The 24,078-nt window shown below is 45.6% G+C and overlaps 2 protein-coding genes across 5 annotated transcripts in view; both read left to right on the forward strand.

Moving 5' to 3' along the window:
• Positions 1–24,078, forward strand: part of ATF6B (activating transcription factor 6 beta) — a 47,425-nt gene that overhangs the window by 2,901 nt on the left and 20,446 nt on the right. For all 4 annotated transcript variants that reach the window (XM_033916472.1, XM_033916473.1, XM_033916474.1 and 1 more), the window contains 2 exons: positions 21,326–21,399; positions 23,705–23,786. In XM_033916472.1, coding sequence (XP_033772363.1) covers positions 21,326–21,399; positions 23,705–23,786 — 156 coding nt within the window. Of the gene's footprint in view, positions 1–21,325; positions 21,400–23,704; positions 23,787–24,078 lie in introns of those variants that run through there.
• Positions 16,137–18,643, forward strand: GTPBP6 (GTP binding protein 6 (putative)). Its single transcript, XM_033916477.1, has one exon. The coding sequence runs from the start codon at positions 16,220–16,222 to the stop codon at positions 17,798–17,800; it is 1,581 nt and encodes a 526-aa protein (XP_033772368.1). The 5' UTR covers positions 16,137–16,219; the 3' UTR covers positions 17,801–18,643.

The raw sequence follows: 24,078 nt of genomic DNA on the forward strand, positions 1-24,078 counted from the left end.
GATTTGAAAATTATCAACGTCTGATCGCATCCCGCGGTAAGCTCGCACTAGTGCATTCGTGTAGCTTTTTATCAAGGAGTGAGGTAAAAGTAGACTGACTTGGATAGTGGGCACAAATCTAAACCAGCACTGTGCGAAAATACAGATGCCCTTGTTGGCATTTTGGCAGTACAGTGGAATCTTGGTTTACGAACATAATTCATTCCAGAAGCATGCTCGTAAACCAAATTACTCGTATATCAAAGCGAGTTTCCCCATAGGAAGTAAGGGAAACTCGTTTGATTGGTTCCACCTCCCCTTTCCTCCCGGCCACTGGCGCTGCTCCACCCCACCACATCCCCAAAAGACCCCCCCACCCCCAAGGCCACTGGTGCGCTTCCACATCCCCCCCCCCTGCGAACCGTCATCGCCCCCCCTCGCGCGAACCGGCATCCCCCACCCGCCCAAACTGAAGGCTTACCCCCCAATGTGGCACCGGCACGCAACACCAACCCACAGGAGGTACCAGTGCCCGAAGATCGTGATGCTTGCCGGACTGAGCCTTGAGCATCTGCACATGCTCAAGGCCTTCTGGTTCTCGTTCTCTCTGAGAAGGCCTTGAGTATGCGCAGATGTTCAAGGCCCAGTCCGGGAAGAGGCAGGATCTTCAGGCACCGGCACCTCCTATGGGTTGGTGGTGCAGGCCGGTGCCACAATGGGGGTAAGCCTTCAATTTGGGTGGGCGGGGGATGCCGGTTCACGAGGGGGGGGGGTGATGCCAGTTCGCGGGCGGGGAGACTCGCAAATCGAGTCAATGCTCGGTTTGTGAGTCACGATTTGCGAAAATGTTTTGCTCGTCTTGCAAAACACTCGCAAACCGCGATGCTCGTATTTGCTACCTGTTTCAAGAGAAACTTATTTTTATTTATTTATTTAATTTCTTATATATCGCTTACGAGCCTGAAAGCTTTTGAAGGGGTGCGCCATCTTCAAACACTTTAAATGTTGTGAGTGAGTTATACTTTTTTCAGAGTCCATAGCGTATTGTGTAAATTAGATAAATACCTCAATCAATGGATACAGCTCTATGTACTGTACTTTTTTAAAGTTTTTGAAAGTCATTGGTTGTTGTAAAAGATAATCTATTTGCTTCATTTCATAAGAATATAAGACTTGCCGCTGCTGGGTCAGACCAATGGTCTATCATTCCCAGCAGTCCGCTCACACGGTGGTCCTTAGGTCAAAGACCAGTATCCTATTTGAGTATAGCCTCACCTGCGTACGCTCTGTTCCAGTAGGAACTTATCCATAGAAACAGAAACATAGAGTATGACGGCAGAAAAGGGCCGTCGGCCCAACAAGTCTGCCCACTCGAATAACCCACCCCCCTAAGCACTTCCTCGAAGTGAACCCACATGTTTATCCCATTTATTCTTAAAATCGAGCTCGTTGTTGGCCTCTACTACCTGAAATGGAAGATCATTCCAACGATCAACCACCCTTTCGGTAAAGAAATACTTCCTAGTGTCATCTGAAATTTCCCACCCCTGATTTTTAGCGGATGCCCTCTTGTCGCCGTAGGTCCTGTAAGGAAAAAGATGTCTTCTTCCACCTCCATACGGCCAGTAACATATTTGAACGTCTCTATCATGTCTCCCCTCTCTCTGCGTTCCTCAAGAGAGTATAGCTGCAACTTACCTAGATGTTCTTCATATGGGAGATCCTTGAGTTCTGAGACCATCCTAGTGGCCAATCTCTGAACCGACTCTATTCTCAGCACATCCTTTTGATAATGTGGCCTCCAAAATTGAACACAGTATTCCAGATGTGGTCTCACCATGGACCTGTAAAGCGGCATTACCACTTCGGGCTTTCGGCTGACGAAACTTCTCCAGATGCAACCCAGCTTTCCCCTATAACAGTCTCTGGAAGAGCGTTTCAGGCAAGGCTGTGGAGTCGGAGTCGGAGGAAATTTTGGGTACCTGGAGTCGGAGTCAGAAGTACAAAAAACTGAGGAGTCGGAGTCGGATTTGGAGTCGGAGTCGGAACATTTATCTACCGACTCCATTTATGAACTTGGCATACCAATCACGAGCGATTCTTTCAGCTATAGCACCCACTATATACACAGCACAAATGTTGCGAGCTGCTTCTGCGGCCTTAGAACCTTGATTAAAAGCAAAAAGAAGGTGGTGTCGAAAATGCTCATTTCTCTCAACTTGACATTCCATTTTAACGATCTGAAAATTAACCAGTGCTGTGGAGTCGGAGTCGAGGAGTTGGAGTCGGAGGAAATTTCGGGTACCTGGAGTCGGAGTCTGAAGTACAAAAAACTGAGGAGTTGGAGTCGGAGTTGGAACATTTATCTACCGACTCCACAGCCCTGGTTTCAGGTTTCTACCACTCTCTGAGTGAAGAAGAACTTCCCTATGTTTGTACGGAATCTATTCCCTTCTAACTTTAGCGAGTGCCCTCTTTTTCTTCACCTTGGAGAGGGTGAACAGTCTCTCTTTCTCTACTAAGTAAGTTCCCTTCAATATCTTGAATGTTTCGATCATCTAAATTTTCTCTTTTCAAGGGAGAAGAGGCCCAGTTTCTCTAGCCTCTCATTGTACAGCAACTCCTCTAGTCCCTTAACCATTTTTGTCGCTCTTCTCTGGACCCTTTCGAGTAGTACGGCGACCGGTGTTGGACGCAGTATTCCAGGTGGAGGCGCACCATAGCCCAGTACAGTGGTATGATAACCTTCTCAGATCTGTTTGTGATCCCCTTCTTAATCATTCCTAGCATTCTGTTCTCCCTTTTCACCGCCGCCGCGCATTACGTGGATGGCTTCATTAACTTGTCTACAAGCACTCCCAAGTCTCTTTCCTGGGGGCTGTCACCGAGTACAGCACCAGATATCCTATATTCGTGCATATGATTTTTGTTGCTGACATTTGCCATTTCATGGCCCATTCCTCGAGTGCGTTTATGTCTCGTTGTAGGTCTTTGCAATCCTTCTGTGTCCTTACTACTCTGAATAACTCTGTATCATCCACAAATTTAATCACCTCACTCGTCGTACCAATTTCCAGGTTGTTTATAAATATTTTGAAGAGCACGGGACCGAGCACCGAACCTTTTGATGTTTAGATTTGTTTTAGAGGCTAAGGGGCCAATTCTCAAAACCTACTGCTGGCATTAAGGCCAGTTAGTGCTGGAATAGCGTGCATATTAACCTGTACAGAATGCTTAGCTCTAGCGCAGGAAACAGCATGTGTGCCAAAGATGTGTGTATGTAAATGTAGTCAAAAGGATTTTAATGAGGTAATTTGCTATTCTCTCCCAGTGCTCGGAGAACAGCGCACAAACAAATCCTGCTCTTAACGCTGGAAATCTACTGCCAGCTCGGAAGTGGAGCTGGGGAGTTTGAAGAGAAGATTTCTTTTGATTTTCTGTTGAAAATCTGTCGGTTTTGATTTGTCTTGGAAGGAGAAAGAAGCCCGAGCCAGCTTCTAAGTGCCGGTGCTAGAGAATCAAACGTGCATGAGTCCGAGCAAATCCAAAAGTGCAAAACGCCCGTTGTGTCTATTTTCTGTGCGAGACATAAACCTGGAAAAGGTTATATTTACAGGTGCAGAAGAGCAGTGCCAGTGTGTACATTCGGGTTTGTCAGGCAAATGATTCCAAAGGTGGAACCCACTGTTGACCAGTAATAGGTGGAATTAGCATGATTACGTTTGGAATATGTGTGTGTGTGTGCACGCATAGGGGCTTTTCTTACCAAGCAGGACCACTTTGCTAGGTCAGCCTAATGGTTCATTGAGCTCAGCATTGTGTTTCGGAGAGCAACTAATCTGAGGTGGCAACTCCCTAGCTAATAATTATTAGTGAGTCTGTCTTCACAGAGGTTTACTCGAACCTTCTTAAAGTTGGCTTGTACATATGTGCCAGGGTTGAACGGTAGAGGTGCGTGGACTCATGGAGTCCAGCTAATAATAATTAGTGAGTCTATCTTCACAGAGGTTTACTCGAACCTTCTTAAAGTTGGCTTGTACATATGTGCCAGGGTTGAACGGTAGAGGTGCATGGACTCATGGAGTCCAGCTAATAATAATTAGTGAGTCTGTCTTCACAGAGGTTTACTCGAACCTTCTTAAAGTTGGCTTGTACATATGTGCCAGGGTTGAACGGTAGAGGTGCATGGACTCATGGAGTCCAGCTAATAATAATTAGTGAGTCTGTCTTCACAGAGGTTTACTCGAACCTTCTTAAAGTTGGCTTGTACATATGTGCCAGGGTTGAACGGTAGAGGTGCATGGACTCATGGAGTCCAGCTAATAATTATTAGTGAGTCTGTCTTCACAGAGGTTTACTCGAACCTTCTTAAAGTTGGCTTGAACATATGTGCCAGGGTTGAACGGTAGAGGTGCATGGACTCATGGAGTCCAGCTAATAATTATTAGTGAGTCTGTCTTCACAGAGGTTTACTCGAACCTTCTTAAAGTTGGCTTGTACATATGTGCCAGGGTTGAATGGTAGAGGTGCATGGACTCATGGAGTCCAGCTAATAATTATTAGTGAGTCTGTCTTCACAGAGGTTTACTCGAACCTTCTTAAAGTTGGCTTGAACATATGTGCCAGGGTTGAACGGTAGAGGTGCATGGACTCATGGAGTCCAGCTAATAACACTGCACAACAATTTTTTGGTTAAGTCTTGATTCCTGAAAAGTTTTTGGTGATTATGACAGGTACCAACTTGGTATGCTCAAATATGGTTTTGGTTTTACTGCATCACGTAAGAACTATGAGAAATAGACATTTTTATGTTTACTGACAATAAAATATATAGTCAAGTTTACGTTTCGCACAAGCGACTAAATGAAACAGAATTAAAAGTGTTTTGCTCCCGAGTTTCTTTTATATTCAGTGTCTGGTGCATCACGTTGTAGCATCCAACAATAGTCGGCAAGCATTGACGGATTCCAATTGCCCTGGTATCGTTTCTCCATCGTAGCTATGTCTTGATGAAACCTTTCACCGTGCTCGTCACTCACAGCACCAAGATTTGCGGGGAAGAAGTCCAAGTGTGAATGGAGGAAATGAATCTTGAGTGACATATTGCACTTCATTCTCTTGTATGCTTTGAGAAGTTTGTCTACCAGCTGAATGTAGTTTGGGGCTCTGTAATTGCCCAGAAAATTGTCAACAACGTCTTTCAAGGCTTTCCAGCCAATTTTTTCCGGCCCAACTAACAGATCTTCAAATCGCTTGTCACTCATAACATGTCTGATCTGGGGGCCAACAAAAATACCCTCTTTGATCTTGGCATCAGTTATTCTTGGGAACATCTGTCTTAAATAACGAAAACCTTCCCCTTCCTTGTTCATTGCTTTCACAAAATTCTTCATGAGTCCCAGTTTAATGTGAAGAGGAGGCAAAAATATCTTTGTCGGGTCAACAAGCGATTCATGTGCTACATTTTTCTGTCCTGGAACTAACTTTTTACGGAGTGGCCAGTTCTTTCTAGAATAGTGCGACTCTCTGTCTCGGCTGTCCCATTCGCAGATGAAACAGCAGTACTTTGTATAGCCAAGCTGCAGTCCTAGTAACAGAGCAACGACTTTGAGGTCTCCACAGATATTCCAGTTATACCTGGTATACTGGACATACTTTAGTAACATTTCCATATTCTCATATGTTTCTTTCATATGTGCTGCATAGCCAACAGGTACTGAAGGATAAACGTTGCCATTGTGCAACAGAACAGCTTTCAGGCTTAACATTGACGAATCAATGAAAAGACGCCACTCTTCCGGGTTGTGATCACAACCAAAGACCGAGAACAATCCTTCAATGTCACAACAGAAACAGAGACTGTCGACTTGTGCAAAAAATTTGGTTATATCATGATGCCGGTCTCGAAACACAGAAATTTTCGTACCTGGTGATAGCAAACACCATTCCTGCAGTCTCGAACCTAGCAGCTCAGCTTTTGCTTTTGACAGACCCAAATCTCTGACCAAATCGTTCAATTCGGACTGTGTTATCAGATGTGGATCGCCTGATGAGGATGGTTCAAAATCCGGGTCAATGTCACTGTTAGAACCCTGCACTGCAGTTTCTTCATCTGGTTCGTCTAAGGTCCAATCCTCTGGTGGTTTCGGAACTGGAAGACTGTCATCATGTGGCATGGGTCTCATTGCTGAAGGCAGATTAGGATATTCAATTGACTTCTTGTTTTTGGCAGAGAAACCAGACACATTAGTCAAACAGAAATAACAGTCCGTCACATGGTCTTTCTGTTCTCGCCATATCATCGGAACAGCAAATGGCATCGTCTTTCGAGTACCTCTGAGCCAGGCTCTCAGACTAACAGCACATGTCGCACAGCAAATGTGAGGCGCCCATTGCTTGTCTTGATCACCTATTTTGCAGCCAAAATACAGATGATAGGCTTTCTTTACAAGGGCAGTCATCGAACGTCTCTGAGGCGTAAGTGTATATTCCCCACAGATATAGCAGAATGTGTCGCGGCTGTTACGACACCGACGAGACATATTGCCCGACACCAAAACGTCTATAGCATCAAGCTTACTTACTGTTATATTGCTACAGCTACTATACTACTATACTTTACTATACTGATACTATATACACACACGGACTATCTATATTAACCAAATGAGCAGGATCGGTGTATGGAAGCCACCATTATAGCATGGTGAGACAGCGCAAGCTCGTTCAGACCTGCCCAGACATGCCCAGGATGTCATCTTCCATAAAACAGCTTCCAACCTGGCTAGATTTTATGCATGGACATACCCAGGCGGCACAAACCGTTGTTGATAAGACACTTATGGGAGAAAAAATTGTTTGCATCCAAATATAAGAAAAAATCACGACAAAATTGAAGATTTCTCTGAAATGGTACGTGATGGGTAATTTTTGATGTAATATTCATGATCAGCACCCAAAATTCTATAAGAAACACCCAGCAGTGTTCAGGAAGCAAAAACTTTGTTGTGCAGTGTAATTATTAGTGAGTCTGTCTTCACAGAGGTTTACTCGAACCTTCTTAAAGTTGGCTTGTACATATGTGCCAGGGTTGAACGGTAGAGGTGCAAGGACTCATGGAGTCCAGCCTCAGCACTATTTCCCATGGGATGTATATATGTGTGTGTGTGTATAAATATAAGCATGGTTCTGTAAACAGCTTGGTAACAAAACACACTTTCAGAAAAGAACCCTATCCTGTTCCAGAACCTGCCCATCTGTACACTTCCCTGCGTTTTAATTACCACAAATCGCTCTCCAACCCCTTTTCTTTGAAATATTGCCAAGAACTTCTTTGATGTACTTCCAAATTACAGAAAATGTTCCTCCATGTGTCTGGCTGCCTTTTTCTCTGCTGCTAGAAGGGCTTTAATTTCTTGAGGAACCAGTTTGAGCTCTGCAAGCCCACGCTGGGCAGATGAGTTAACCATGCTTGTAGACAGTTTCCTAGGGAACTTCCTGTTCTTGTGACACGCTGAGCTTTTGCATCATGTGCCCGTAAGCTTTCTTTAATACCCCACCAGAGATCACCCATTGAGCCCTGCCCCGATTTCCTCCACACTTCTTAAGGCTTAAGCTGGACTGATGCAGTGGCTGGCAATGCACTGGCGTGGCACAAATCTTTTTTTAACTGGGGGTTGACATTGGGGAATCTGTTGCACTCATGTTCGTGGATTTTGATGCAAGGTTCGCTACAGGCCAGATTCTATTAGCCTTCAAAATCGGCACCGGCCTCGTGTCAATCACGCTTAGGTGCTTTGCTGTTAACAGAAGCGCGGCTAACGGCGCCCAAGTAAAAACTTAGATGGCGGTAATGTAGGCCAGGGTTTTTAAAGGCCTACATTACCGCCTAAGTTTTTTTGAGAATCGGGCCTAGCAGCGCCTAAAGTTATTTCTGGCTCTAACCACGCCCACTTTGACCTTAGGCGCTTGCTAGCCGCCATGCTGTAGGTGTGATTCGGGCGCCTACTAAATGACATGGTCAATTACCTCTCCAATTAAAGACAAGTTAAGCGCCGGTAGGCTGCATGATTATTTATCAGATGACAACTTTCGGACAGTTGTTGGTAACATCATTGTTGGATAACATCGTTATTGATAACATCATTGTTGGATTACTGCAACTATTTAGGGTTGCCTAAATGTGTTTTGCGTGCCTTGCAGATGGCACAGAATGCCGCTGCTTGCCTTATTGCGCACGCGTCCAAATTTGATCATATCACCCCGATATTACGCGCGCTTCATTGGCTGCTTTTTGAAATGCGGGTAGAATTTAAGACCTTGCGTTTGATGTCGAGGTGCTTCAAAGCAATTGTCCTATAGCTGTTCGCTCACTTTTTCGATGGTACTCCCCTACCCTTGAGTTGCGGTCTGCTGACAATTTAAGGTTGGACGTTCCATCCTTAGTAACCGTGAAACTTGCTGGCAATAGGAATTCCATGTTGTCGGTTCGGGGCCCAGTTCTGTGGAATGCCTTGTCAGTTTCTATGCGTCAATTGACCATGCTTTGTCAATTTAGAAAAGAGGTAAAAACTGTATTATTTGTATGTGCTTTTGGCACAAGCAGTGGAGGCGTATAAGATTCTGTCTTTTAGTGTTAGGCTGTGGTTGGCACCGTCTTTGAACCGTCTTTTTGAAGATGTAATTTTAAGATTATGTAAAGATGTTCAGATGTTTTATGATTTTTATGTGTATTGCCATCGTATTTTGTTGTTTGCTGTTTGTGTATGTTTACATTGCTCCCCGCCTAGACTTGTAGATAGGCAGGCTATAAATTATCCTATATAATAAAATGTTAGCGGCGCATGCGCTTTTAAAAAAGCGTGATCCCTGCCGCTGTGGTGTGTGATCCGTGGCCGTGTTCCATTTTAGAACCCGGCCAGGGATCACTCTGGCCACTCCCCTCCTCCCACCCTCACTCACCAACCCGAAGCAAGCTCGAACACACCTCCCGCCCCCACCTCACCAACCCGAAGCAAGCTCGAAAACACCTCCAACCCTCGCTCACCGCTGCTGCCGCTGCCCCTCCTCTTTGGGGCAGCCTGCGATCATGGCCGGCTTTGGCGGGCCTCACGGGCTGCTTTCCGGCCTCGGTGGCACATTCCCTCTGACGCACGGGATCGCGTCGGGGGGGGAGCGTGCTTCCGGGTTGGGGAGTGGCCTGCAATGTTCGCTGGGGCCGGCCACCACGATCGCGGCCTGCTTTGAAGAGGAGCAGGCCAGAAGATGCCGGGATGGAGAGAGGGTAAGCAGGGGGATCAATACAGGGGGCCAGAAGGAGAGGGAAAGGGGGCGGCTTTGGGGGGAGGGGTGTGCTGAGGGGAGACAGAAGGGGCCATGGAGAGATAGGGAGAGGGAAAGGGGCTGCTTTGGGAGGGAGGTGTGCTGGGGACAGACAGTTTTGCTCTGGGGGGAAGACAGAAGGGGCCATGGAGAAACAGGGAGTGGAAAAGGGGGCTGCTTTGAGGGAGGGGTGTGCTGGGGGGAGACAGAAGGGGCCATGGAGAGATAGGGAAAGGGGGCTGCTTTGGGGGGGTAGGTGTGCTGGGGACAGACAGTTTTGCTCTGGGGGAAGACAGAAGGGGCCATGGAGAGACAGGGAGAGGGAAAGGGGGCTGCTTTTAGGGAGGGGTGTGCTGAGGGGAGACAGAAGGGGCCATGGAGAGATAAGGAGAGGGAAAGGGGGCTGCTTTGGGTAGGAGGTGTGTTGGGAACAGACAGCTTTGCTCTGGGGGGAGGACAGAAGGGGCTATGGAGAGACAGGGAGAGGGAAAGGGGGATGATTTGGGGAGAGGTGTGTGCTGGGGGCAGACAGCTTTGCTCGGGGGGGGGGGGGGGGAGACAGAAGGACACAGACAACGGCCAAGGAGAGAGAGATAAAGAAACACAGACAGACACATCTATTCTAGCACCCGTTAATGTAACGGGCTTAAAGACTAGTTTTAAATAAATAAGTAAATAATCAAGGTGCCTAACTTACAGCATTGTTTGCAAATTATGACCCTGTGTGCCTTGTGGTTTCAATGCTTTGTGTGCGCTGCAATGTAGGGAGAGATTTACTGTATTATCCATCCTGTGTTCTTTGCTGCAGGGCTTAATCTGTTTGCCTGTATGCGGTTATGGCTACCATTGCATTACTCCTGGCCACATGCCTCTGTTTACAATGCACTTGACGCAGCCTAAGCTCTGGCTTCTATCATTGCTACCTCCTTGGCTGTGAATATGGGACTGAAAACTGCCTGGGCATAGCGCAGGCTACCGTCCTTCTTGGCGGGTAACAGCCCCTCTGGGAAGGTGTTCTGCCACTTATTTCTGTCAGATGGGATGATCAGTGACACTCAGAAAAGCACACAGACAATATAAAAGCATAGACAATAACCCTTTATTATACTTATATATATAGATGAATATAAAAATAGAATAACTTCACCGTGATCCCAGGCATCACCATCCTTCACAATCGGGAATCCCTGGGTAGGGCACGGGACTGCCCCATGGTTGCAACGAGATGGATTCTAATTTTGGGGGAAAAGTCCCGGTTCTTATATAGGGTGAAAACTGCTGAGTTCATAGTTATACAAGCCGATCATGCAATAACCAGCTTCCTTCACTACGACTCAGGCACACCAGGTCCTGTTCTTTTGTTCTTTGTTTTGGCAACACCCAGGTCATTGTGGTCAAGAAGTCAGGATAGCAGATAAGCAGGCTTGAGGAGACATGTCACGTAGTATGCTGAGTTTCAGAACTGAAACTGCCATAGGCCATAGGCCCACAGAAGGGGTTTGGCAGAAGGAGGGAGTGGCTGCTGCCAGGACCATTAGCATGCGGATATCCATATCTAATTTTGTACTTGAGTGCAGGGCTATGGAGTTGGTACACCAAACCTTCGATTCGATAGAAAATCTCAGAGGAATCGGATTAATTACAGAAACATAGGATATTGCTTTATGCATAAAATAAGACTAATAGACCACAGCATATATTTATTTGAAGTTTGAACAAAGACCCCAAAATAAGTATAAGATGATACATTTACTATACAATATATTATGATGTTGTAAGTTTTTATTTTGAAGCTGGAGTCGGTACATTTTTACTAACTCCCAACTCCACCCCCAAATTTTCTCAACCCTGGTTTAAGTGACTTGCCCAACCTCACAAGCAACAGCAGTAGGATTTGAACTGGGACCTCTGGGTATCAATCCTAGTGTTCTAACCACTAGACTAGACCTCCTAGGTTCATGCCTCTGCTCCCTAGGTCATTGGTTCAAGCCCTGTTAACCCTGGCATTATACCCTCCCCCTATCCTATTGGCCCCTCTTGGGGCTTTGGAGCCTGATATACACAGATGCTTCTGGTGGAAGAATCCCAATAGGGTCTTTGCATGGATATTCGGAACTGGTTCCCAGTTGCAGGTTTCTGAATCATGCCTTTTCAGGTTCACTAGCAAATGTACTAGTCTCTGGATGTATCTTGGCTTGAGAATCATTTTGACAGTAAACTGCTGTTGCCCCTTCAACCACACTGGCTATAAAGCAACGATTTCCAGTTTTTTCATGCAAGGGGCCACAACATGAATATGAGAAAGCTCTGGGGGCCACCAAAAGATTTCAAGCTTGCACATACTACTAATTTTGTAAACCACCTTAACCTGCTTGTTCAGATCGGGAATTAAACATTACCGTAATACTAATATTGATTTTACAACAGTTTAAGGATATATTTTTAAAAACTCGCTTTATTTTGACTTGTCAACAGTGGCAAATTCCATGCCCTTTGCCAACACCCGGCCTACAGCATCATTTTTAAAAGACATATAATGCTCTGTGTGGGCAAGATTGAAATTAATTAATTTGCTGGACTTGAAGAGCATTTCCACCATCTGTTTGAGGGACACAACGGAGGACTTCGGGGGCCGCATGAGGCCCTGGGACCACCCACTGCTATAAGGGGCGTCCGCTGACCAGGGAATGGGTTTTCTTTATAAAACGGTAGCAGTGGCAAGTGGATAAGGATGTTTGCTGGCAGTTGTACCCGGTACCCTTTAAAATGGAAGACCAATTTAGGAAATACAACTTTTCATTGACTTGAATAAAAATTCCTGAACCTTGTACATTTTCTGCAGTTCTTTTTTGGTTAAGTTGTACCCTAAAGATCACCAATTTATCTGCTTTTGGAAGTTTAAGGTTCGCTTGAATCTCTGGTCTTCTCGTCCAAATATATCATGTCAGGAACCTTCCTTTATTTCTCACTGCAAATTGAAGGGGGGGAGGGGCAGGTTTCTGTCACCATCTGTCTGCATACCTCTTCTGACCCACTTTGGTGTTTTCCAGGGTTGTTGCACTTAGGCAGGCACCTGACTCAGATTCCTGATTCACTCTGCCGCAGCTGAAACCGTCAAGTATTTTAGTTTTCCAGAGTGGAATTATGCATGAAATTCACCGTTGGCCCTGCAGGGTCAGTTTGTTCATTGGACTGCAGACAGTATGTCCATAATAGGTAGACACAGATGCCCAGCAGACGGATTTGGATCTTCTCCGTCATCAATAACTCTGTGGCTTTTCATGCTGAGGAGCGACCCATTGCTTGCTTCCACCAAGACTGTGGATTTCCTTTGAGATAGGGGTAGATTCAAAGATATCTATTTCCAGTGCCTGGAAGGTACTCGTGATCGTATCATGGGTTCTTGTACATACGTCATATGATTTTTATGTATTTCTTTATATGTTTATGTTCCAGTGCTTATTGTTCCATTTAATGAGGCAGTTTGCAGGCTAAATCGGAGAGAAAAGAACTCCACACCACAGACGGGGAATGGACTCAGGTTCTACTAAGGAGTGGTTGACCCTGTGATGGCCCCATCAAACACCTTTTGGAAGATGTGTGTTTTAACCAGACCTAGATTTCGGATAGGAGGATTCTGAGTGAAGAGTCACAGATACAACATTCCACAAAGTAGGAGAGGTGCAAAAGGAGGTGAACTGCCAGTTCAAACCTAAACATATTTTAATTCCATTTAACTTATGGATTGTCGAGTAGAGTTCATACAGTCTAGATTATGAATAGAGTCTAGAACTCGAGTAGAATTCATACTGAGACCATGCTTTTCCAGTATGTGCAGCAATTTTTGGACCTGGGTTTCTACTTTTGCAGCGAGGGAACCATTTTTTCCATGCATTTTTTTAAGGAGTTGCCATTATTTCCTGTATTATCTGACAGCGAGACGGTCCCATTCATGTTGGATAATCGAGATTCATTCCAGACGTGGGATTGCCTAAGTTAGGGTCTCCTTTGATAGTGGATTGATAATAATGGTCACTTTGAGTTTGTATTGTAATCTAGTCTAGTTTCTGGTCTTATATACTGCACCTTCCCTAAAAAAAATGGGGCTCGATGCGGTTCACAGAAACTAATATCACATAGTCACCAGTGGAGTGCCACAGGGCTCGGTGCTTGGACCCATGCTTTTCAATATCTTTATAAATGATCTAGACATTAGTACGACGAGTGAGGTGATTAAATTTGTGGATGATATGAAGTTATTCAGAGTAGTGAAGACACAGGGGGATTGCGAAGATCTGCAACGTGACATAACAAAGCTTGAGAAATGGGCATCGACATGGCAAATGAGGTTCAACGTGGATAAGTGTAAAGTGATGCATGTCAGGAACAAAAATCTCATGCACGAATACAGGATGTCCGGGGTGGTACTTGGGAGTTCTGATCGACATGGTTCTGATCGATGAAGCCGTCCATGCAATGTGCGGCGGTGGTGGCGAAAAGGGCGAACAGAATACTAGGAATGATAAAGAAGGGGATCACGAACTGATCAGCGAAGGTAATCATGCCGCTGTACTGGGCCATGGTGCGCCCTCACCTGGAGTACTGCGTTCAGCACTGGTCGCCATACATGAAGAAGGTCACGGTACTACTTGAAAGGGTCCAGAGAAGAGCAACTAAGATGGTTAAGAGGCTGGAGGAGTTGCTGTACAGTGAAAGATTAGAGAAACTGGGCCTCTTCTCCCTTGAAAAAAGGAGACAGAGAGGACATGATCGAAACATTCAAAATACTGAAGGGAATAGACTTAGCAGATAAAGACAGATTGTTCACCCTCTCCAAGATAGGGAGAACGAGAGGGCACTCTCTAAAATTAAAAGGGGATAGATTCCATACGAAAGTAAGGAAGTTCTTCTTCACCCAGAGAGTGGTAGAAAACTGGAATGCTCTTCCGGAGTCTTTTATAGGGGAAAACACCCTCCAGGGATTCAAGACAAAGTTGGACAAGTTCCTGCTAAACTGGAACGTACGCATGTGAGGCTGGACTCATTTAGAGCACTGGTCTTTGACCTGGGGGCCGCTATGTGAGCAGACTGCTGGGCACGATGGACCACTGGTCTGACCCAGCTGCAGCAATTTTTATGTTCTCATAGCTGAAAACATGACTGGATAATCAGTCTACCAGAAATTTTTTGGACTAGCAAAATCTTAAGGTATTTACAAAATAATTGTAGAGATGCTGTTGTCAGAATTGGTTAGGCTGAGAAGTAAACTGAAGAGATCCCCCCATATGATGATATGTCGAGAGTGTCGCTGCCCTCCTCACCTGGTCTTTTTGGAGTGGAAGGGTGCCACAGTTTTATATTTATTTATTTATTGTCCGCATATACCTATGTGGATTACATCATCACACACATAATTTAAAGATAATGAAACAGATGGAGGGACTTTGGCCACTGAACACCTAGTTCTGGCAGTGCCCTGTAAGAGGTGCATGCATGCATCTGAAAGGTCACTTGGACACACAAAGTCAGAGGCGTGAAGAAAGTACAAGAGGTTTATTACAGCATGCCGGACTCTAGTGCAGTGAACTCTAGTGCTTACTAGAGTGTTAGAATCAGGAAATACACAGACTTTTATGCCCTTTTCACTAAATATATGCAAACTAATACATGCAAAAACTACAACTTCTCATTTGTTACTTCTATAACTTTTCTACAATTATTATTGGTCCAGCACTTATGATAGGTTCAGGGCTACAACTTATAGTCCTATAGGAAACTAGCTCATTTCTCTGCTTATCTAAATGTTACAGTTCTAAATGTTACATGTGCAGGAGGGTAGGGTACATCATGGCTCAAACTCTTATCTATTTAGCTTGCAATGTGGTAAGGTAGGGACATACATCTCTAAGCTTCCCCCCCCCCCCATTGTTGCTAGTCTTAAGGCTGAGGGTTACAGGTTTAAGACTAGCAACAATGGGGGGGGGGGGGAAAAAAAAAAGCTTAGAGATTTTGAGTGAGAATTGGAATAGGGTGGAAGGACATACACTTCTCCCTCCGTATTCACGGTTTCAGCAATCGCGGTTTCGAAAGGGGATAGATTCCGTACGAACATAAGGACGTTCTTCTTCACCCAGAGAGTGGTAGAAAACTGGAACGCTCTTCACGGAGTCTGTCATAGGGGAAAACACCCTCCGGGGATTCAAGACAAAGTTAGACAAGTTCCTGCTGAACCAGAACATACGCAGGTAGGGCTAGTCTCAATTAAGGCACTGGTCTTTGACCAGAGGGCCGCCGCGTGTGCGGACTGCTAGGCACGATAGACCCCAGGTCTGACCCAGCAGCGGTAATTCTTATGTTCTTATTTTAGGCAGATGAGGTCAGTAGATTGTACAGTTTTCAGCTATGTAGGCCAGAGCAATAGTTTAAACAACAGTTAACCATTTCATGACCCTACACATCAAGGAGAGTCTCCTATCCACCTGTACATATAGGAGATCACACTTTTCACCAACTCCTCCACACTGTCAAGGAGTTTGCTCAGTATTGGGGGTGCTCAGGCACCCCACAGAGCTGGATCCTATGGATCACACTTGTGTATGCATCTAAAGAGCCCCCCCCCCCCGCTCCCCCTGTCTGAATGCTTTCCACCGAGAGGCAAACACCCGCCTAGGTTTTCCAGCTGGCTCCAAATTCGCCTGAGTTCTCCCGATCTCTAGTTTTCTTTCTTCCAGGCATGCGCAAAAGCATAAAGACATCAGAATCCCAACTTCCGCCCTGCGATGAGGTCACCTCTACGGTCCCGCCCACCCGCTTGCAATAACGTGGGCGGAGCCTGCCTCCTCTCCGGCCGCTGCGTGCTATACTCTACGCAACGTCGCCTGGACGTCGTAACGGCCGCTTTGCTGCCTAACCCGGAGCCATGCTGCGCGTGCTGCGATGCAGGTGGCGCGCGGGCTGCAGGGCGGCTCGCGCCTGGGAGAGCTTGCCCGCGAGCGCAGGGAGGAGCGGCAGAAGCGCGCGGGCGGCCCAGGGCGCCTCGTGCAGTTTCTTCACCTCCCCAGGCAGGGCCAAAGCCCCAAAGAGGCCGGGTCCCTGGAAACCCCGGCCTGGATTGCAGGAAATAGAGGAGCAGGAGGAAGGTGGTTCAGAGGAGGAGGATGCAGACCTGGAAGAGGAGGATGCCCTGTGGGCCCAGCACCCAGCCACAGCCCTGCCGCCCGGAGCGCAGAATATATTCCTAGTTCACCCCGACATCAAGTGGGGCGCCAAAAAGCAGCACCTCACCACGGCTGAGCTGCAGCTGGCCGAAGCTGTGACGCTGGTGAAGAGCCTGCCTGACTGGACGGTGGTGGATCAAGTGATCCTCTCCACTAAAACCCCCGACAGCAAGCTAATATTCGGCAAAGGGAACTTCCAGGCCCTGACCGAGAAGATCAGCGGGTCGCCAGGGATCACGGCCGTCTTCTTGAATGTGGAAAGGCTTCCCGCCGTCTCCGTGAGAGACATGGAAGACGCCTGGGGGGTGAAGGTTTTCGACCGGTACACGGTGGTCCTTCATATTTTCCGCTGCAACGCCAGAACGCGAGAGGCCAAGCTTCAGATAGCCTTGGCCGAGATTCCGCTTCTGAGGTCCGCGCTGAAAAATGACCTGGCCGACTTGGATCGGCAGGGCGGCGGCGGGTCGAGATACATCAAGGGCTCCGGCGAAACGTACACCGAGGTGCAGCAACGTCTGCTGAAGGAGAAGGAGCAGAAGATCAAGAAGGCTCTGGCGAAGCTGAAGAGAAACCGGCTCCTGCTGCAGACTCAGCGTCGAAAGCGAGAGCTGCCGGCCATCTCGGTGATGGGTTACACCAACTGTGGGAAAACCACACTGATCAAGGCCTTGACTGGAGACTCGGGGCTGCAGCCTCGGGATCAGCTCTTTGCCACCCTCGATGTCACGGCTCATGCAGGCCTTCTACCCTCCCGCATGACCGTCCTTTTCATAGACACTATCGGGTTTCTCTCACAGCTTCCCCACAGCCTCATCGAGTCCTTCTCTGCCACCCTACAAGACGTGGCTCGCTCAGACCTAATAGTTCACGTGAGGGACATCAGCCATCCGGAAACTGTAAACCAGAAAGCAAGCGTTCTCGCAGTGTTAAACAATCTCTGTCTCCCGAGACAGCTGCTCGATTCAGTTGTCGAAGTTCACAACAAGGTGGATTTGGTAGGGGGTTACCAGCCCACCGAACCGTGCGTCTTCCCAGTTTCTGCTCTTCGTGGTTATGGATTGGAAGAGTTAAAACAAGAACTCGAAACCAGGCTGTTAACAGTCACTGACAAAAAGGTCCTGACTCTTAGAATTAACTTAGAAGGACCCCAGTTAAATTGGCTTTACAAAGAGGCAACAGTGGAGGATGTCTCTGTTTTGCCCGAAAGTGGCGCTGCAGATGTGAAGGTGATCATGAGTAGCTCTGCCTATGGCAGGTACAAAAGCCTCTTCCCACAGTGGTAAAGGATTTGTATCTGCCATAGAGCCGACTTTATTCAGAGGCCTGCATAAATATGAATTAACTTTAATTCAATCTATTCTTCTGCTGGAAGCATCCTATCTGCTGAAGACTTTGGTCTGTGCTACCCCTGCAGAGCGGAAGAGAGCATCGCTTTGATTTTGAAAAGCCAATTTGGTTGTACCGACCTTGGTTGTTTGTTAGGGAGAGGCCTGTATAGTATCTTCTGAGTACTGTATTGACAGTGTTTGGGATTTGCATATGGTTTTGATCTGTAAACCATTTTTGTAATGTATAATATAAAGCTGGCGAAATAAAGATTTAAAAAAATGTTGACATCTCAGATGAGGGTCACGAATTCTTTGGTCTGTTTTAAAGCGCCTGATATTTATTTATTTTGATCGCTTAAAGAACATAAGAAGTGCCATCCCCGGAACAGACCCTAGGTCCATCAAGCCCGGCGATCCGCACACGCGGAGGCCCCGCCAGGTGTACCCTGGCATAGTTTTAGTCCCCATATCACTCTGAGCTTCTCATAAGAAGTGCATCTAGATTACCCTTACCCATGTCACTTTATGCCTCTCATAAGGAGATGTACATCTAATTTATCCTTAAATCCTAGAACGGTGGATTCCACAATTACCTCTTCAGGGAGAGCATTCCAGGTGTCCACCACTCGTTGCGTGAAGCAGAACTTACCAATATTTGTTCTGAACTGTTCCCAAAGTATCTAGACAACTGACCCACTCATCTTCTTTCTCCTCCATAGTGATTCCTCTGTCCTATTAATCTCTTTCTCCTCAACAACGCATTTCCGGTCCTATTAACTCTCCTCTTCCCCCCTCTTAAATTCAATCAATTTGTACCTCGCTTAATCTATTGTAAGCCGCATAGAACTTAACGGTATTGCGGTATATAAACTGTTATTATTATTATTAATAAATCTAAGCGATGTACAAAACATTTACATCCACAGTTTTAAGCGCAAACAAACATTGTAAAATTTTCTTAGTACAGAACTCTTTAAATCTAAAGCAAATAATAACCACAGGGTTAGAGAAAGGCGTCCACAAATAATTGTGGGGGTTTTTTTTTTTAACATTTTCTTAAGAGACATACGATTTTTGCATAATCTCATTATACCTGGAATTTAACTCCAGCGATTCTTTTTTTTTTTTTTCAAATTCTTTATTCGTTTTCAATCTTACATCAAGTGCACAAACAATAAAACAATACAATTAAACACATCACTTGACAATCTTTCTGATTTATCTTACAATACATAAAATTACCACCCTCCCCTCCCATCATTCCTCTATTATTTCCCCAATAAGAAAATTGTAATAATTCATCTATTTGTTGTGAACCGCCTAGAACTCCCTGGGTATGGCGGTATACAAAAAAATAAATTATTATTATTATTAAAATATACCTTCCCCTCCCCCCAATCATTAGACGGTGTATATTACACTAGAAAATGGTGTTTACTCATTACAATAAGAAGTTAATGGCTCCCAAATTTTATTAAAATTATTATAATTCCCTTGTTGTATAGCTATTGCTCTTTCCATTTTATAAATGTGACATCATGAGTTCCACCAGAAATTATAATTGAGTCTACTGTGATTTTTCCAATTACTTGTGATATGTTGAATGGCGACTCCTGTCATGATCAATAAAAGTTTATTATTACTTGATGATATTTGGCTCTTTTTCCTCATTGACATACCAAATAGTATTGTATCATAAGGTAATGCCACATGCTTTTCCAATAAACAATTTACTTGATCCCAAATTGAATTCCAAAAGGCTAAGATAAAGGGACAATAAAACAAAAGATGATCTAAAGTCCCTACTTCAAGATTACAGTGCCCACATCTATTAGACTTTGAACTATTTAACTTTTGTCGTCTAATTGGCGTCCAAAACGCTCTATGCAGAAGAAAAAAACCAAGTTTGGGGGGTCTCTCCAAGTACCATCCCGGACATTCAAGTATCTCACGGGCCGCATCGAGGTAGAAGAAGATATCTTCTTTTTCAAGGGTCCCGCGGCAACAAGGGGGCATCTGTGGAAAATCAGGGACGGGAAACTGCACGGGGACACCAGGAAATTCTTTTTCACTGAAAGGGTGGTTGATCGCTGGAATAGTCTTCCACTTCAGGTGATTGAGGCCAGCAGTGTGCCTGATTTTAAGGCCAAATGGGATAGACACGTGGGATCTATTCACAGAGAAAGGTAGAGGGAGGGTCATTGAGGTGGGCAGACTAGATGGGCCGTGGCCCTTATCTGCCGTCTATTTCTATGTTTCTATGTTAAATGCTAACGCTTGGCAGTGCGTTCATAGGATATAATGGATGCGTCAGCATTTAGTGCAGAGGTGTCCAACCTTATGGCTTCACTGGGCCGCATTGGCCGAAAAAAATGTTTCTGGGGCCACACAAACGTGCAAACGCTGCAGTAAGACACAGGAGGGAGCCGGCAAGACGGTAAACACCCGGGGGCAGCAAAGGAAAACACTGCATCGCCCTTGACCGGGGCCTCACAAAATACTTCACTGGGCCGCAGGTTGGACACCCCTGATTTAATGCGTGCTAAGACGTACTAGCGCGCCTTAGTAAAACATAGAAACATAGAAGATGACGGCAGAAAAGGGCTACAGCCCATCAAGTCTGCCCACTCTGCTTACCCACTCCCTGTCTATGCCCTAATGACCCAATGACCCCTTATTCTGCTAACCAGTTAAGTAGATAAAATTAAGACAGCAAAAAAGACTCAAATATAACATTATCTGCCAAGCTAACCATACACTGCTGTGATGATCAGATGGTGCCCGGTTAATTTCGAATGACCGCATGTACTTGGATATTTATTGTCGGAGTCTGGACATTTCTTGCCATTGAATATCCAGTTTTAATTCAGCCCCTGCTGTCAGTGATTTAAAAAAAAACGTTGACCGCCTTAGGCTGCATATCGGGCCCTATGCAAAAAAAGGCTTCCTTTGGAAATGAAGAAGTGTTCTCTTTCCAAACTGCTATCGACTGAAATAATAGGCATTCCTGGTCGAGACGCTTGGGCTATTTGCGCATGCCTACTACCAACAGATGAGAGGTGTGCATGACCCAAGCGTCTCGACCAGCCTGGTGGGCCGGAAGGAAAGAAAATGAGCAGGTAAGGTCGAATTTCTCCTTCCCCAAGCAAGAGTAGGCTTTATCATTAGAAAGTGCATTTGCTTATTATTAGGCCTTGGCGACATGCAGGTGCCTTGTTATAAAGGCCGCTAAATAAGGCAGATTTTGGATCTAAACATGACATCCTCTCTTTAGGACGGGCATTTTATAAAATTAAATACTGTTGATCAAAAATACCTCAGTATCACAGGATATTCCCTTCACATATGTGCTAAATACTTTTCCCTCATGTAAATCACCTTGACATTAATCTTCCAGTGGTTGAAATAAAATATAAAAATTAAAACGCTTTGTCTCTCTTGCTTCCCTTCTTTTTCTTTCTCACTCCCTGTATTCTACAGATACCAGCCTGTATAATTATATGGAAGACATGGAGGAACAGGGCGGCTTGCAGTGCTTTGATGAAAATACATTGGTAACACCTCCATTATTTTTTTTTTCTCCCCTTCCCCTTGGTACCTCCATACAGAGCAAAGAAGCCGGTGGAGAACACTTTCAGTGCTGTTCTTCGGCTACCTTTTAGGTGTCTCTGTAAGAGCCGCTCTCTTATACCTTCCCCTCGGGGGCTTTAAGGGCTGGATCCCAAAAGTGGAGCCTCAGCCTCCCTGGAGTTTTCTTCCACCCACTGAGAGCGAGCGTCGGCCAGTTTTTGCTCGCTGCCGCCCGGTCCCTCGATATAACACCGGAACTGGTTGTTCAGCAGAGGAAACCCAGCTGGTTCTTCTGTCCTGCATGATATCTGGAAATCCCAGTGGCCCCAGCCTCCCACCAGCAGCCCTTCTGTTAAAGGGAACTTTCCTCCCTCAGTGCTACCATTAACTAGAGAATGACACGGGGACAAATTTTCCCCTGTCCTCGCGGGAACTCATTTTCCAAGTTTATTATTAAGTTTATTAAATATTTGATTAATTGCTTATTAACATTCTAAGCGATGTACAAAGTATAAAATATTAAATTACAATAGTTGAAGGGAAACAGACAATGTAAATACGACTGACAAGACAAATTAATGATACAGAAGGAAGGGAGTAGGTAAAGAAATACAATTTAAAAAATTAAAACTATCCTTCCCCTCGCTAAAAGGCATTTCCCACACAGGAAAGCTAGGGACCTCCCTCCACTTCAAAATCACTGAGCTCTGGAACAACCTTACCTCCCCTCTTCGGAACTTGAGCTCTCTCCAAGTTTTCCGCAAACATCTGAAAATCTGGCTTTTCTCAAAAACTGTAAGTCTCCCTCCAACTTAGGAATCAAGGAAACTCTTATATCTTGGCATCCCAAGTCCTCTAAATTTTCTTCACACTTCTACCTCTAACCCTCTGTTGTAGTTCCTTCCTATTTCTCCTACTGTAAACCGCGTCGAGCTCTACGAACGTGGAGATGATGCGGTATACAAACCTAAGGATTAGATTAGATATAAGGGCAAAACAACATTAGGGAGGGGGAAGAAATAAAAAAACAGAAAGTTTAAAGCATAGGGCTTAGTAGAAAACCCTAATCTAGTCCTACATTCTAGTTATATTAGTTATCAAATGCATCTTGAAAAAGAAAGCATTTTAGTTTGCTCTTAAATCTCTCCAAACCTGATTCTTTTCGTATATAGATTGGAAGTAGATTCCACGTTTGAGGGGCTGTAACAGAAAAAATAGAATGTCGCCGTGTATTTATAGATTTAAGAGAAGGAACTGTCAAAAGATGCTGGTCAATAGATCTAAGTGATCTAGAGGGAGTATAGGGAATATAGGGAATCAATACTCTAAGTGATCTAGAGGGAGTATAGGGAATATAGGGCATCAATACTCTAAGTGATCTAGAGGGAATATAGGGAATCAATACTCTAAGTGATCTAGAGGGAGTATAGGGAATCAGTACTCTACTCTACCCTTCCCTGTTCCTGCAAGCTCTGTCTTCATCTGCATAAGCCTCAAAAACTTTAAAATCATAAGTGTTTGAGGCTTGTGCAGTTAAAGCAGAGCTTCCAGGAATAGGGCAGGGACAGCTACAGCGCCAAAAGTCATGGGGACGGGATGGGGACAAATTTGTCTCCATGTCATTCTCCACCATTAACCTCTTCTGGGATCTCCATGTTCCCGTTGATGTCAGGTCAAAAGCGCGCGCAGACAATTGAGTGCAGCGCGGTGCAGAAAATTACAGTTTTTAGGGCTCCGACGGGGGGGGGGGGCGTGGAGGGGGATCCCCCCCACTTTACTTAATAGAGATCGCGCCGCGTTGTGGGGGGAGTTGTGGGGGGTTGTAACCCCCCACATTTTACTGAAAACTTCACTTTTTCCCTGTTTTTAGGGAAAAAGTTAAGTTTACTGTAAAATGTGGAGGGTTACAACCCCCCAAACCCCCCACAACGCTGGCGCGATCTCTATTAAGTAAACTGGGGGGCTCCCCAACAAAACCCCCCGTCGGAGCCCCTAAAAACTGTAATTTTCTTTGGCGCGCGCCTCCGTCTTGCGCTCAGTTGTCGGCGCGCGCCTTTGTCTTTCGCGGGGTTGTCTATGAACCGTTCCCGTTCATGTCCCTTTCCCTATTTTCTCCTTTTCTGTCCTCCTCACCCCCCCAGAACTCTCACCCCCTTTCCATCTGTGTTCAGTCACTTTCTCCCCAGGGACCACCTAATTCCCCTTTTCTCATCCTTCCTTTGTCCTAAGAAACTTCAGGCGTCTTCTGTCTGGGGTCCTGACCCTTCACTTGTTTTTAACTTCCTGCAGTTTGACAATAATATGGACCTGATTCTGGATTCTGGAGCTCCCGCTTCCCCATGGGACCTGGTCAATGGAGAAATTTTTCCAGGTAGGAAGGTCCTCCCCTCCCCCCCCCCTCCCATTTTCTCCAGATGTTTGTGACCCCGATTCCAGATGTGATCGGCACCTGTGTGGGCGACTCCAGAGGTGCAACGTGAGTGTGAATGTGAACGGGGTCCAGATGCGAGCAGTTCCAGCTAAGAGCAGCACGTGTTCGAGCGACTCCAGATGTGTGCAGCATGTGCGCAAAGGGTTCCAGATGTGTGGCATTCCAGATTTGCATGGTAGATCTTTTATCCTCAGCTTTACATATATGCATGCTTCCATTTGGTATGTTGTTG

Source organism: Geotrypetes seraphini, chromosome 12 (assembly GCF_902459505.1).
Source record: "Geotrypetes seraphini chromosome 12, aGeoSer1.1, whole genome shotgun sequence".
NCBI classification, from domain to species: Eukaryota; Metazoa; Chordata; class Amphibia; order Gymnophiona; family Dermophiidae; genus Geotrypetes; species Geotrypetes seraphini.